The sequence below is a fragment of the Acinonyx jubatus genome, chromosome A1 (assembly GCF_027475565.1).
Source record: "Acinonyx jubatus isolate Ajub_Pintada_27869175 chromosome A1, VMU_Ajub_asm_v1.0, whole genome shotgun sequence".
Lineage (NCBI taxonomy): Eukaryota > Metazoa > Chordata > Mammalia > Carnivora > Felidae > Acinonyx > Acinonyx jubatus.
The window spans coordinates 7,563,338-7,578,692 of record NC_069380.1 but is presented as its reverse complement, the minus strand read 5'-3'; the positions used below and the strand labels follow the sequence as shown (position 1 = coordinate 7,578,692).

Genomic DNA, 15,355 nt, shown 5'->3' with positions numbered 1-15,355 from the left:
AGGATCAGTAATATTGCTAGACTTCTAGCCAAACTGATCAGGAAAAAAAGAGAGAAGACACAAATTTGAGGTATCAGGAACAAGAGAGGCAACATCACTATAGAATCTATAGACATTAAAAGGATAATATGGAAATATTATTAATGACTTTATGCCTATACATTGACAACTTCCATTTAATGGAAAAAAATACCTTGAAAGACATATATTACCAAAGTTCATTTGAGGAAAATCGATAATCTAAATAATGTTACGTCTGTTAAAGAAATTGAATTTGTAGGGGCTCTTGGGTGGCTCAGTAGGTTAAGTGTTCTACTTTGACTCAGGTCATGATCCCACGGTTTGTGAGTTCAAGCCCCACGTCGGGCTCTGTGCTGACAGTTCAGAGCCTGGAGCCTGGTTCGGATTCTGTGCCTCCCTCTCTCTCTGCCCCTCCCCTGCTTGCACTCTCTCTCTCAAAAATAAGTAAAAACATAAAAAATATACATATTAAAAAAAAAAGAAATTGAATTTGTAGTTAAAAATATTCCCACAGTGGAAGCACCTGGATGGCTCAGTTGGTTAAGCATCTGACTCTTGTTCAGGTCAGGTCATGATCTCCTCATTCATGGGTTCTAGCTCTGCATCAGGCTCTGCACTGACAGCACAGAGCCTGCTTGGGGTTCTGTCTCCCTCTCTATCTGCCCCTCCTCTGCTCACTCTCTATCTCTCTCCCTCAAAAATAAATAATAAATATATATTTTTTAATTCCCATGATGAAAACTACTAGAGTAAATGGCTTTACTGGGGAATCCACCAAATGTTTAAAGAGGAAATAATACCAATTCTATGCACACTTTTCCAGAAAATATAAGAGAAGATAATGCTTCTCACCTCATTCTATGAGACCATTTCTATGGTACCTAAACTGAGGATATTAGTAGCAAAAAAACACAAAAATAAACCTGCAGGCCGATAATTACATTAATATAAATGCAAATTTTTTGGCACTACTTTAGCAAATGGAATTCAACGACATATGAACAAGATAATACATCATATCCAACTGGTGTTTATTTCAGGAAAGCAGGGTTGGTTAACATTTGCAAATGAATCAAATGTTAGTTCACCATATACACACAATAAAAAAGAAAAATCACTAAAAAAACAAAACCAAAACAAACCTATATGATCATCTCAATAGATACCAAAAAATGCATTTGACCAAATTCCACATCCATTCCTAATAAAATTTCCCAGCAAAGTAGGAATAGATGTGATCCTCCTCCAATTAAGTAAGAGTATCTATGAAAATCCTTTAGCAAACATCATACTTAATATCAAATGGCTGAACATTTTGTTGTTTGTTTTTGTTTTTGTTTTTTTAAATTTTTTTTTTTGACGTTTATTTATTTTTGAGACAGAGAGAGACAGAGCATGAACAGGGGAGGGGCAGAGAGAGAGGGAGACACAGAATCTGAAACAGGCTCCAGGCTCTGAGCTGTCAACACAGAGCCCGACGCGGGGCTCGAACTCTCCGACTGCGAGATCTTGACCTGAGCCGAAGTCGGATGCTTAAGCGACCAAGCCACCCAGGTGCCCCAAATGGCTGAACATTTTGTACTAAAATCAGAAATAAGGCAAGGATGTCCATTCTCCCTACTCTTCAACATTGTACTGGAGATTCAGCTAGCGTAATAAGGCAAGAAAAAAATCACAAGCGTCCAAATTGGAAAAGAAGAAGTAAAACTGTCTTTATTTGCAGACAACATGATCATCTGTGTATAAAATCCTTTGGAACTTATAAAAAAGTAATTACAACTAATAAACAAGTTATGCAGGTTTGTAGGACACAAGATCAGGGTAGAAATTAAATCGTGTTTCTAGAACTAACAATCAGAAATGGGAGAAAAAATATAGGGTAGCTTAAAAAAGATGAAAGAGGGATAAAGAAAGGCAAGATCTGTATACTAAAAACTATACATTGCTAAGAGAAATTAAAGGAGACCTAAATAAAGAAAGATATACCATATATGTGTATTATAAGACTCATATTGTTAAAATGTCAGTCTTGCTCAATTGATCCAGTGACTCAATACAATTCTGTCAATATCCCTGCAAACCTTTTTTGCAGGTTTTGACAGGCTGGTTCTAAAATTAACATGAAAATGAGAGATCTACAATACCCAAAACAACTTTGAAAAGAACAAAGTTGTAAAACTTATCGTCTTGATTTCAAGACTTATTATAAAGCAACAATAATTGAGACAACGTGGAATTGGATCCAGATAGACAAATAGATCAATGGAAAAGTACATGCAGTCCATTTATTTTTGATGAAGGTATACAAGTAATTCAGTGGAGAAATCAATACTCTTTCAGTGAATGGTGCTCAAACAATTGAATATTCACATGTAACTATAATCAAATGAAAAGTTTTGACCCATAGTCATACCATATAAAAAGTCTACTCAGAATGGGGTGCCTGGGTGGCTCAATTGGTTGAGCATCCACCTCCTGGTTTCAGCTCAGGTCATGATCTCTTGGTCTGCAAGTTTGAGCCCCACATAGGGCTCTACACTGACAGTGCAGTCTGCTTGGGATTCTCTCTCTCCCTGTCTCTCTGCCTCTTCCCCGCTTTTGCACATGCACCCTCTCTCAATAAATAAATAAACAAAAAAAATGTTTTTTAAAGTACTCAAAATGGATCATAGACCTAAATGTAAAACTAAAATGTACATTTAAAACCTGAAACTCTAAAACTAGAAGAAAACCTTTATAACCTTAGATGGAACAAAGAATTTTTAGATACAAAACCAAAAGCATGATCCATAAAAGGAAGATTGATAAATTGGACATCTTCAAGATTAAGAATTTTCGTCTTCAAAAGACAAGCCACAGACTGGCAGAAAATAATTGTCAATTACATATTTGATAAAGGACTTGTATCCAGAATATATTTTTAAAAAGAACTCTCAAAACCTGTAGATGGCCATGTAGGAGGCTCCTGAACTCACTTTCTCCCATGGACACACAACATCGACAGCTGCACATGGAACATTTTCTCTGAAAGAAATCCAGAAACTAGCTAAGTGGCTCCAACACAATGAGGAAATGAGGAAAAAAACCCCACATTGAAATGGGTGGAAAAGGCAGAGACATATGTCAATCTCACCAGAACCCAATCCCTGACATAACAATCAATATACAAACGAGAGGGAACTCACCACCCTCAGCTCCTCCCTGAGTAATGAAAGGGTTTGTTTGACCCAACATCTAGCATTCCTGTTTTTTAAGACTTCCACCTTGGGGCCGGCTCCCAGAACTCCTGGCTCTGAAAAACAGTGGCTCTGAAAAACAAAGGGGCTTGCATCCTTGAGACTATACCAAACAAAGAAACAGATTGTAGCAAACAAAGAAGCAGTTCTTTGGGCCTGGGAGGACTCCCTGTGGTTTTCCCCCCAGGGTGCGGTGCAGAAGCCACAGATAGAATTGTCTCCCAGTCTTTCCCTTAAAGGGACCTGTTTGCAGCCTGAGGGTTAGGCTCCTAATTTAACATATATCTAGGAACTGACTGTGATCCTGCCCAAGACTGGGGAGGCTAGCAAGCATGTCTCTACATTTTCCTTCTGTTAGTATCTCCCTGAAAGGAGCATGTGCACGGGTTTGGAGCCCTGACTTTAAATGCTGCTACCTTTGAGTCACACTTCCAGTCACTGTTCATCTTACTTAGGCCCTCCCCTTTGCGACACTGACAAGGTCTTGGCCCACCCTCACTATTAGGAACCAGTGACTTGGACAGTCACAAGGGTTTGAGGGCCAACAAAGACCTAAGCCTGGACTTTCTGAGAAGGTTCCTCTCCTGCATGAGACCATTCTGTGAAGGTTGGGAGAGGTGGCTGTTTTATTCGATGCACAGACACCAACACAGAGAGTCAAGGAGAATGAAAAGGAGTGTGTTCCAAACAAAAGAAGAAGTGAAAACTCTGGAAACAAACCTTAGTGAAACAAAGAAAAATGGTTCACCCATAAAGAGTTCAAATTAGCGGTCATAAAAACTCCACAGAAATACAAAAGATCATGAGACTTTTATGGACACTTATATGCAAACAAATCGGACAATCTAGAAGAAATGGATAAACTTCTAAAAACATACAACCTATCGAAGACTGAACCGGGAAGAGCAACAGAAAATTTGAACAGAATCGCTAATAAGGAGATTGAATCGGTAATGAAAAATCTACCAACAAAGAAAATCCAGGACCAGTTGGCTTCATTTGTGAATTCTACCAGACATTCAGGGAAGCATGAATGCCAATCTTTCCAGAAAATTCTTCCAGAAAAAAAAGAGGGAAACACTTACAAAGTCATGTTATGAGGCAGCATAACCCTGAAACCAAAACCAGGCAAAGACATTACAAGAAATGAAAACTACAGGTCAATATCCCTGATGAAAATAGATGCAAAAATTCTCAACAAAATATTTGCAATCCAAATTCAACAATACCTCAAAAAGGCCATACACGATATCTAGAGGGATTTGTCCCAGGGATGCCAGGGTGTGTCAACATCTGAAAATCAATCGATGTGATGCGCCACATTAACAAAATGGAGAACAAAAACCCTAGGATCATCTCAATAGATGCAGAAGAAGCTTTTTAAAAAATTCAACATCCATTCATTGGGGGCTTAGACGGTTAAGCATCCTGGATTTTTAACTCAGGTCGTGACCTCACAGTTTGTGAGATCAAGCCCAGTGACAGGTTCTGTGCTGACAGCTTGGAGCCTGTTTGGGATTCTGTTTCTCTGCCCCTTCCCTGCTTGCACTCTTTCCCTCTCAAAATAAATAAACATTAAAAAAAAAAGGTAATTCCATTTACAGCTGCATCATAATAAAACACCTACGAATAAATATAACTGAGGAATTAACAACTCTGTACACTGAAAAGTATAAGACATTGATCAAACACATTAAGACAAATACATGGAAAGAATTTCCATGGTCATGGATTAGAAGAATTAACATTGTCCAAATGTCCATACTATTTAAAGCCACCTACAGAGTCAATGCAATCTCTATCAAAATTCCATGGCATTTTTCACAGAAATAGGAAAACAATCCTAAAATTTGTAATAAACCACAAAAGACCCTAAATAACCAAAGCAATATGGAGAAAGAACAAAGTGAAAAGCATCACACTTTCTGATTTCAAACACTGTTACTGAGTTCTATAGTATTTAAAACAGTACAGTATTGGCACAAAAACAGACACGCAGATCAATGAAACAGAACAGAGAGCCCAGAAATAAACTCATGCACATGTGGTTAATTAATTTGTAACAAAGGGGCCAAGTGTATACAGTCGGGGAAAGATGACGTATACAGTTGGGAAAACTGGACAGCCACATGCAAAATAATGGAACTACACCACTATCTTATGCCATACACACAAATCTCGAAATAGGTTAAAGACTTGAATGTAAGACCTAAAACCATAAATCTCACAGAAGAAAACACAGGGGGTAATCTCCTTGACATCTGTCTTAACAAGATTAGATTTTTTTGGATTTGACACCAAAGGCAAAAGTAACAAGGGAAAGAATAAATGAATGGGACTACACAAAACTAAAAAGCTTTGGCACAGCATCAGAAACCATCAAAAATATGAAAAGGTAACCTATGGAATGGAAGAAAACATTTGCAAATTTGATATCTGATAAAGGATTAACATCTAAAATATAAAAATAACTCCTACAACTCAGTAGCAACAAGGAAGGAAGGAAGGAAGGAAGGAAGGAAGGAAGGAAGGAAGGAAGGAAGGAAGGAAAGAAGGAAGGAAGGAAAAGAAAGAAAAAAGAAGAAAAAGAAATCTGGTTGGAAAATGCACAGAAGAAATGAGTAGACCCTTTTCCCAAAGAGGACAGCATCACTAATCATTAGGGAAATGCAGATCAAAACCACAATGTTAAAATTCTAACCACCTGTTAGAATTGCTGTCATTAAAGAGACAAAAGATGACAAGTGTTGGCAAGGATATGAACAAAAGAGAACCCTTGTGCACTATTAGAGGGAATGTGTACAGCTACTTTGGAAGAGTATATAAGTTACCAAAAAAATTAAAAATAGAGCCTTTGATACACACCAGTTCTACTTCAGGGTGTGTATCTGAAGGATAATCACTATCTCAGATAGATATCTGCAACCCCCCCCCCCCCCACAGCACTTTTTACAGTAGCCAAGACTTGGAAACAACTTCAGTATCCACTGATGGATGAGTGGTTAAAGAAAATGTGAGATAGATAGGTAGGTAGGCAGGTGGGTGAATATACATCTATATGTATACTGTTTTCCGTAGTAGCTGTGCCCCTTTACATCCCCTCCAATAGTGTACAAGGGTTCTCTCTCTCTCGTTTCTAAGGTTTACTTATTTCTGAGAGAGAGAGAACATGAGTGGGAGAGGGACAGAGAGAGACACACACACACACACAGAATCTGAAGCAGGCTCCAGGCTCTGAGCGGTCAGCACAGAGCCCGACGTGGGGCTCAAACCCACGGACCACGAGATCATGACCTGAACCGAAGATGAACGCTTAACTGACTGAGCCACCCACGTGCCCCACAAGGGTTCTTTTTTTGTCCATATCCTCGCCAACACTTGTCATCTCTTGTCTTTTAAATGATGTTTATTCTAACAGGTGTTAGATAACATTTCATTGTGGGGTTTTTTTTTTTAATTTTTTAAGTTTATTTATTTTGTGAGAGAAAGAGTGCAAGCAGGGAAGGGACAGAGAGAGGGAGAAAGAGACAGAATCCCAAGCAGGCTCCTCACTGCCAGCTCAAAACCAGACGTGGGGCTCTAACTCATGAAACTGAGAAAATGACCAGAGCTGAATCCAGAGTCAGATGCTTAACCAACTGAGCCACCCAGGTGCCCCATCATTGTGGTTTTGGTTTGTATTTCCCTAATGATTAGTGATGTTGCCCTCCTTGGAAAAAGGAGGCACAGTTTCCAACCAGATTTCTTTTTCTCCTCTCTCTCTCTCTCTCTCTCTCTCTCTCGTTGTTGCTATTGAGATAGATATCTATTTATGAATATTATTCCACTGTAAAAAAAGAAAGAAATTTTTGACAACATGAATGGACCTTGGGGGCATTATGCTAAGTGAAATGAGTCAGAGAGAGTAAGATAAATACTGCATGATCTCACTAATCTGTAGAATCTAAAAAATCAAACTCACAGAAACAGATCAGATTGGTGGTTGTCAGAGGCATGGGTTGGGGGTGGAAGAAATGGGTGAAGGTGGTCAGAAGGTCCAAACCTCCAGTTATAAAATAAATTCTGGGGATGTAATTGTATACCTTAACCTTATACAATGTTACATGTTGACAGTAACATAATAAAACTAGGAGGAAAAAACTATCAAAACAATAATAAGAAAATAAGCAACCCAGTTTTAAAAGGCTTGAATTGGACAAAATATGTGGACAGAAACACTGCCAAAGAACGTAAAGTATGTCATAGAAGCATCTGAAAGGATACTGAACATCATTAGTAGGAAAATAAATCTTAAACCACAATGAGATATCATATACCTAGTACAATGGCTAAAATTAATAATTCCCATCATACCAAGTGTTGGTGAGGATGTGAATTCCACAGCTGGAATCCCCATACAATGACAATAGGGATATAAAATGATACAACCTCTTTGGAGAGCAGTTTGGCACGAGAAAGTTACATAGACACCTCCCTCCCATATGACTTGGGTACTCCAATCCTTGGTATTTAGTCAAGAAAAATAAAAGCATATGTCCATGGCCATGCCAAGACTTTCATACAAATAGTCATAGCAGCTTTATTTGTAAGAGGCTAAAAGTGGAAACAATTTAAATTCTGTCAACCGGTAAACGAATTCAAATATTGTGTTATATCTATATAATAGACTACTACCCATCAGTTAAAAGGCATGAGCAACCGATATACTGCTACAATAGGGATGAATCTAAAAATAATACGTACTGATAGAAGCCAGACAAAACCAGAAATGTCGTACTATGTGATTCCATTTATATGAAATCCTGGAAAATTCAAGCTAATCTATAGTGACAGAAAGGAGATCAGAGGTTGCTTGGTATGTGGCTGTGGGGTGAGTAGGAGGAAGGGATTACAGAGAGGCACGTGGCAACTTTTGGGGGCACAAACTTGACTGTGGCGGTGGTTTTACAGATAGATATGTATTTATGTCAAAACTTACCAAATTATGCATTCTAAATATGTTCAACTTATTGTATATTAATTATACTGAATAAAACTATTTGAAAAAAGAGTAGGGAGGGGCAAAAACCACTAGGGAATAGCATAGAGCAGGGAAAGTTCTTGAATTCTCTAATTTTGTTTTGTTTTCCCCTATCCCTTGCAGCTGTGCTCATTTGATTTCCTTTAAAAGACTAGGGTTGGGGCACCTGACTGGCTCAGATGGAAGAACATGCAACGCTTGATCTCGGGGTCCTGAGTTCGAGCCCCATGTTGGGCCTAGAGATTTTTTTTTAAAAAAAGAAAAAGGGGGGGAAAAGACTAGGAGCTATATTAAGGGAATTAAAAAGTACATAATGACTAAATGCTAATGTGATTGTAGTAAAACTATTAAATTCACACCTTACATGTAGCTGTGTAAATTGGTATGGCACTTTTGGAAAACCAAATGGCGATGCATTCCAAGAACCATTTAAGTATGTTTATATCCTTTAATCCACTAATTCCACTTCCAGAAATTGATACTAAAGAAATACCATTTTATTTTATCTTATCTTATTTTAAGTTTATTTATTTTGAGAGAGCGAGCGAGACACAGAGAGAGTGTGCGCACTCGGGAGCAGGGGAGGGGCGGAGAGAGAGGGAGACCGAGGATCCCAAGCAGGACCTGCACTGTCATTACCGAGGCCAACACACCGCTCGATCCCACGAACTGTGTGATCGTGACCTGAGCCGAAATCAAGAGTCGGACGTTTAACCGACTGAACCACCCAGGCCCCCCAAATGACGGTTTTGGTTTTTTTTAATACGATATTTATTGTCAAATTGGTTTCCAGGCAACACCCAGTGCTCATCCCAACAGGTGCCCTCCTCCATGCCCATCACCCACTTTCCTCAACAGTTTTGTTTTTTTTTAAAGACAAACTTATTTTCTGGAGAGGCAGAAAATAAAATTTAGAAAGCTTTAAAACGCATGAAGAAAGCTGAATCATAAGATAGAGGATGAGAAAGCTGAAAAGCAACCCAATTTCCACTGCAGGACCCCCACACAAGTATAAATTGCTAACAGCAGGCTCCCAGAACTTGGGCTGCCGACAGGAGAGAGGAGTCTCCCCTGGGGAATCTGATTAGCCCAGGAGAAAACCTAAAAATAACCATACAGAGATGATGGGACAGCAAGTCAGACTTCATTCTTATATATGAGCACACTGTCCAGGATCGTCAATCATTTGGGGGAAAACATCCAAATGATAGAACAGAAAGTGAAGGAGAGAGAAAGAATCGAAGAAATAATTCAAAAAACTTTTCCTAAGAGAAGAATATGAGTTTCTGGATTGAAAAGGCCCCCTGAGCATCTTGCACGACGGATGAAAATAGACGGTCCGTAAGGCACATAATTATAAAACTTTTCGGGCACAAAGGAAACATTTCACAAGCATCCGTAAAGAAGAAGAAATTGCTTGCATGCAAATAATCAGTTCCTCAGGGCACTACCCTTACTTCAAATTCTTAGCAGCCACTATGCTTATTTCACATGGTCAATATCACATTGGACGGCACAACGACTATTTCTATCATTGCAGAACCTTCTAGAAGACAGCACTGCTCCAAGTACCCCTGCCCCTGATTCATAGTGAGACTTGATTTTGATGAAGTTGTATTTCATATGTACTTTCCCGTTGGCCACCTTTGCCAGATTAATTTTGTTTTGTTGTTTTGTTGTACAATGAATACATACTTTCTTTTCAAGGTGTGCGTGTTATCAACATCCTTGTCTTTATTTTGTTTTACAGTTGTTTTTTCAGCAATGATATTTGAGACTATTACAAATCAAGATCTGCCTGTGATCAAGTGTGTTTTAATCAATCATAAGAACAATGATTCATCACTGGGGATATCATCATCGTATCCCATGGTAAAGTAATGTTAAAATTCTAACTTTAGCTATTTTCTCTAGAGACCATACTTTGTAAGCTGTTGAGGCCTACCATGGCCATATGGATTTTTCTTTCTGTGTTTGTAAGTATATTATGTACTCATATGCACTCCATTCCATCCAGATCATGTTCTCTCGGGTTTGAATTCAGGAAGGACACCAATGCTGAGCATGAATAAGTAACAGAAATTACCCTTTCTCCTTGAAGAGAACCCAAGCTTCTCCCTCAAACCTGAGCCCCTAATTTCCAACTGCCTCCTGGTTATGGTTAAAATGGGTTTTCCGTTTGCTCATTAAAATCTACCTGTCTATTTTATTTCATCTCTACTTCCCCAAACCTGCTCATATGCTTGTATTAACTGATTTCTGTTTCTGGCCCTGTCTAGTTCCCAGGCTTGAAAGGTCAGCATCGTTCTGGGCTGCTTCCTCTCCCTTACCTTCACATTCGGTCAGTTACCAAGTCTTGTCAATTTCCTTGCTTTGCTGGTTCTCACTTAATCTCCTCCTATTCTCTGGTCCCACAGCCACTTCCAGAATTCAAGCCCTCAGTATCTCCCCCATAATCCCAATGATATCGCAAGGGACTTCTTCCTTCTAGAGTTCATCTCAGACAGGGCTGCCAGACTGTTCTTTCTGAGGCACAGCTACATCCTTCACTGCCTGGCTTGGACCCTTCAGTGACTTCCCATTAAGCTGACATGAGATTGCTCTATTATCCGACTCTGGCTCCGTCGGGTTCCACCTTTGTTCTTCATCACCCTTCTCCTCCAAGCAGTTTGTATAACAGCTTAGGTATTTACTCAGAGGAAGGAAGCTTAAATAACAGAGGACTGAAAATATTTCAAAATATTAGAAACATACGGCAAAAAGGGAGCATACCTTAGCCGATTCCGTGAACATTTTCAGTGAAGGATTCATACCGATGGGTAGTCACTGTTTTCTTTTACATGGGTGTAATACCTAAACACATAACATGACGCCCTGAACTTCACTCCCCACCCCCCGAAAATCAGAGATAGCAAAAATATTCTCAAATTTTAAAAATAGTGTGAATTTTATAAGAATATAAAACTTCTGGGGGCGCCTGGGTGGCTCAGTTGGTTAAGCGTCCGACTTCGGCTCAGGTCCCGATCTCATGGCTTGTGAGTTCGAGCCCGGCGTCAGGCTCTGGGCTGATAGCTCAGAGCCTGGAGCCTGCTTCAGATTCTGTGTCTCCCTCTCTCTCTGACCCCCCCCCCGTTCATGCTCTGTCTCTCTCTGTCTCAAAAATAAACAAACATTAAAAATAAATAAATAAATAGATAAATAAATAAATAAAACTTCTGATTTAAAACATGATTTTTTATGTCAGATTTTTAACAGAAATTGGCATCATAACATATTGCTTATTAATAATGACACTTTGCATACACAGGATTTCCGTGTGGACAAAAAAATGTTAATATTATTTGCCATGATGTTTTAAACTTTTATTGTCTTTTCAACTTAAGAAAATAGCTGCTTACGTTTCAGTGTTTTCTTATAAAATAGTCTTCAAAAAAAGCTAATAATTGGTCTTGGTTCCTAGTATTAAGTCCTGCATTATTTTTTTCATGCAGTATAAATTGTATGCTTATGCAATATTCAGGATTGGATTAAGACCTCATAGCTCTCAAACAGCATTTAACAGACAATCCTGCAAATCGTAGATGCTGCAAAGATGTCTGCACAGCTTTTACCTCCTTGAAGCTGAAGCTGCTCTTTTTGGGTATTTTCCTACTGTAACGTGAAGTGGATTATTAGTGTAGCAGCGTTCTTGAAAATAATGGTTTAGATTTCATCCACAGTTCACACTGCTCAGATGAGACATCTTTCTTTCTTTCTTTCTTTTTAAAGTTTATTTATTTTTGAGAGAGAGAGAGTGACAGAGCGTGAGCAGGGGAGGGGCAGAGAGAGAGGGAGACGCAGAATCCGCAGCAGGCTCCAGGCTCCGAGCTGTCAGCACAGAGCCTGATGCGGGGCTTGAACTCACAAGCCGTGAGATCATGACCTGAGCCGAAGTCAGGGGCTTAACCGACCGTGCCACCCAGGTGCCCCAGATGAGACATCTTTCCGGGAATCTTATAGTTCGGGCGCGTTCTGAATAACCAAGCACTCTAGTAGACAAAATGTGCCAATGTAACTCGAATAAATAGGCAGCTACATCCTTAGCTGTGTTACCAATATATCCTAGAACCAAAGTAAGATGATTTTAATGTTCCCACAACCCACTTAATTGCTTAAAGTCATCATTTATCATTTCTGTTTGAAGATGAATGTGGTGTGGGTGCTGGGTTTCTCCACTGCAGAGTTACTGTTTGTTTTCTTTGTAATTAACAAGTATCTGGGGGAAGATGCAAATATCCGGTTTCTCCTCCAGTTTTCACCTACTGATTTTAGCACCCGTTGGGGATCTTGCCACAACAGTTTTACTGTGATGTTTGCCTAAGAGTGATTTTCTTTTCCCCCCATTCCCTCTACATTTATACAGTGGAATTCTGTGAAGAAGAGCCATGTCTTCTTTCTATTCAATTTATTCATATCAATATGGACTCAGAGATACTTATTTTATTCTATGAGTTATGACCTGAGACTGTCATTTTTATTATGGTATTCAGATTTGTCCAACTTAGGCCATTGGGAGCTACTTCATATAGACTTCTGTGTCATTTCAACACATTCCCTTGTTTTCTCAAGCACTTCCTTACTTTCCAGGGCTGCAGGACAGTTCAGCCCTGGAATTAGCCATTTCTCTAAAAAGCTCTCCAAAACACTGGAGAATGGTGTTTAGAAACCAAGATCTGAGAGTCGGGTGTGCTCATTGCTATTGGGACGTCATTGCCTCTAGGCAATGTATATACTTACACTACTCCCCCCCCCCACACACACTCTATTTATCTCTCTATCATCTCTACATCTATCTATTTACCTATCTATGTATATACCACCAGAAATCATGCTGATAGCTCTGCTTTCAATTCAGCTTTCAATTCAGCAAAGGGTTTATTCAACTTTTTCTTCTTTCTAATTTTGTACTTCGTTCTTCGATAGTAAGAAACCTGGTTCTAATTATCTATAATAAATGACTTATGTAAACCTAGTATATACGTAACCTGATTTCAGAATTGCTAACCCACACCCCAGTGAGACACAGAATTACTAACGTGAATACAGCCTTTGTGTACAATTCTTTTTGTCTTTAACTTTATAGTATCCAACATAATATTTTTCTTTTCTTTAAGTTTATTTATTTATCTTTGAGAGAGAGGAAGAGAGAGAGAGGGCACGAGTGAGTGCAGGGCACAGAGAGTAAGAGACAGAGAATCCCAAGCAGGCTCCACACTGTCAGTGCAGAGCCTGATATGGGACTTGAACTCATGAACCACGAGATCATGACCTGAGCTGAAATCAAGAGTAGGACACTTTATCGACTGAGCCACCGAGGTGCCCCAAGCACACATAGTTGTATTAGCTATTGCCAGATGCTCCCCAGAAGGTTTGTACCAGCGTGCATTCCTCCAGAAATGTATAGAATAGCTGCTTCCTCCCAACCTCACCAACAAAACGTGTGGTCATACTTCAAAATTTTTGGCAGATTGACAGATAAGTAGTATCTCAGTGTTGTTGTTGTTGTTGTTGTTGTTTTTAAGTTTATTTATTTATTTTCAGAGAGAGAATGTGAGCAGGGGAGGGGCAGAGAGAGAGCGAGAGAGAAAGAATCCCAAGCAGACTCTGTACTGGCAGCACGGAGCCTGACATGGGGCTCGAACTTAAGAACCGTGAGATCATGAGCTGAGCTGAAACCAAGAGTTGGACGCTTAACCAATTGAACCACCCAGGCACCCCTCAGTGTTGTTTTAATTTATATTTTCTAATTATAATTGAGTTTGAACATTTTTTTCATATGTTCAAGGGCAAGTCTTTATATCTGTCTTTGGTGAACTGTCTGTTCAGTTCTTTCTCCCATTTTTCTTTTGTGTTTTGGTCCTGCATCCCTCATTGTCAAAAAAATTCTTTATAAATTAGGGGGATTTATTTGTAGTCTGTGTTGCAAATATTTTCTTCCAGCATGTCAGGTTTTTTTATTTTGTTTTGTTTTGTTTTTACTTTATTCTGTGCCTGTCTTTTAAGACCCAGCTCGAAAATAAATAAAACATTAAAAAAAATTTTTTTAAGGGGGGCCTGGGTGGCTTAGTCAGTTAAACGTCTGACTACCGCTCAGGCCATGATCTCATTGTTTGTGAGTTTGAGCCCCACATCAAGCTCCGGGCCATGGAGCCTGCTTTGGATTCTGTGTCTCCCTCTCTTTCCCTGCCCCTCCCCTGCACGCACTCTCTCTCTCTCTCTCCCTCTCTCAGAAAATAAAAAAAATATTAAAAAAAAAAAAGACCCAGCTCAATTTCTGGATTTCAGTGAAGCATCCCCACCACCCCCATCCCAGCTTGGAAGTTACCTGTCTCTTCTCCAAAGTTCCAGAGCACTCAAATTTACCTTTCTTTCTTTTTTTTTTTTTTTAAGATTTTTTTGTTAATGTTTATTTTTGAGAGAGAGAGAACAGAGTGCGAGCAGGGGAGGGGCAGAGAGAGAGGGAGACCCAGAATCTGAAGCAGGCTCCAGGCTCTGAACTGTCAGCACAGAGCCTGACACGGGGCTCGAACCCACGAACCTGGAGATCATGACCTGAGCCAAAGTCGGATGCTCAACTGACTGAGCCACCCAAGTGCCCCTCAAATTTCCCTTTCAAAGTAGTAGGTATCCTTTTTTTTTTTTTATGTTTATTTCTTTTTGAGAGGCAGAGAGAGATGGAGTGCAAGTGGGGGGAGGGACCGGGAGAGAGGGAGGCATAGAATCCCAAGCAGGCTCCAGACTCTGAGCTGTCAGCACAGAGCCCGACGCGGGGCTCGAACCCACGAACCGCGAGATCATGACCTGAGCTGAAGTCAGATGCTTATCCGACTGAGCCACCCAGGCGCCCCCATCAAAGTAGTTGGTGTCTTTTCATGGGGCACATTATATTTCACCTAGTGTTTTAGTTATTCCTTCCTACTAGACTTGAAACCCTTTAAGGACAAGATCAATGTCTTTTCTTCCTAGTCCCATAGTGCCCAGTAGATGGTCTAGCACTTATCAGATATTGAGTACATGAACTTACCCGTTACTTGCTGAA

At 39.7% G+C, this 15,355-nt stretch overlaps 1 protein-coding gene across 1 annotated transcript in view; it reads left to right on the top strand.

Moving 5' to 3' along the window:
* Nucleotides 1–15,355, top strand: part of FLT3 (fms related receptor tyrosine kinase 3) — a 76,206-nt gene that overhangs the window by 11,704 nt on the left and 49,147 nt on the right. Inside the window, exon 2 of the mRNA XM_053211764.1 lies at nt 10,028–10,149. Coding sequence (XP_053067739.1) covers nt 10,028–10,149 — 122 coding nt within the window. The remainder of the gene's footprint in view (nt 1–10,027; nt 10,150–15,355) is intronic.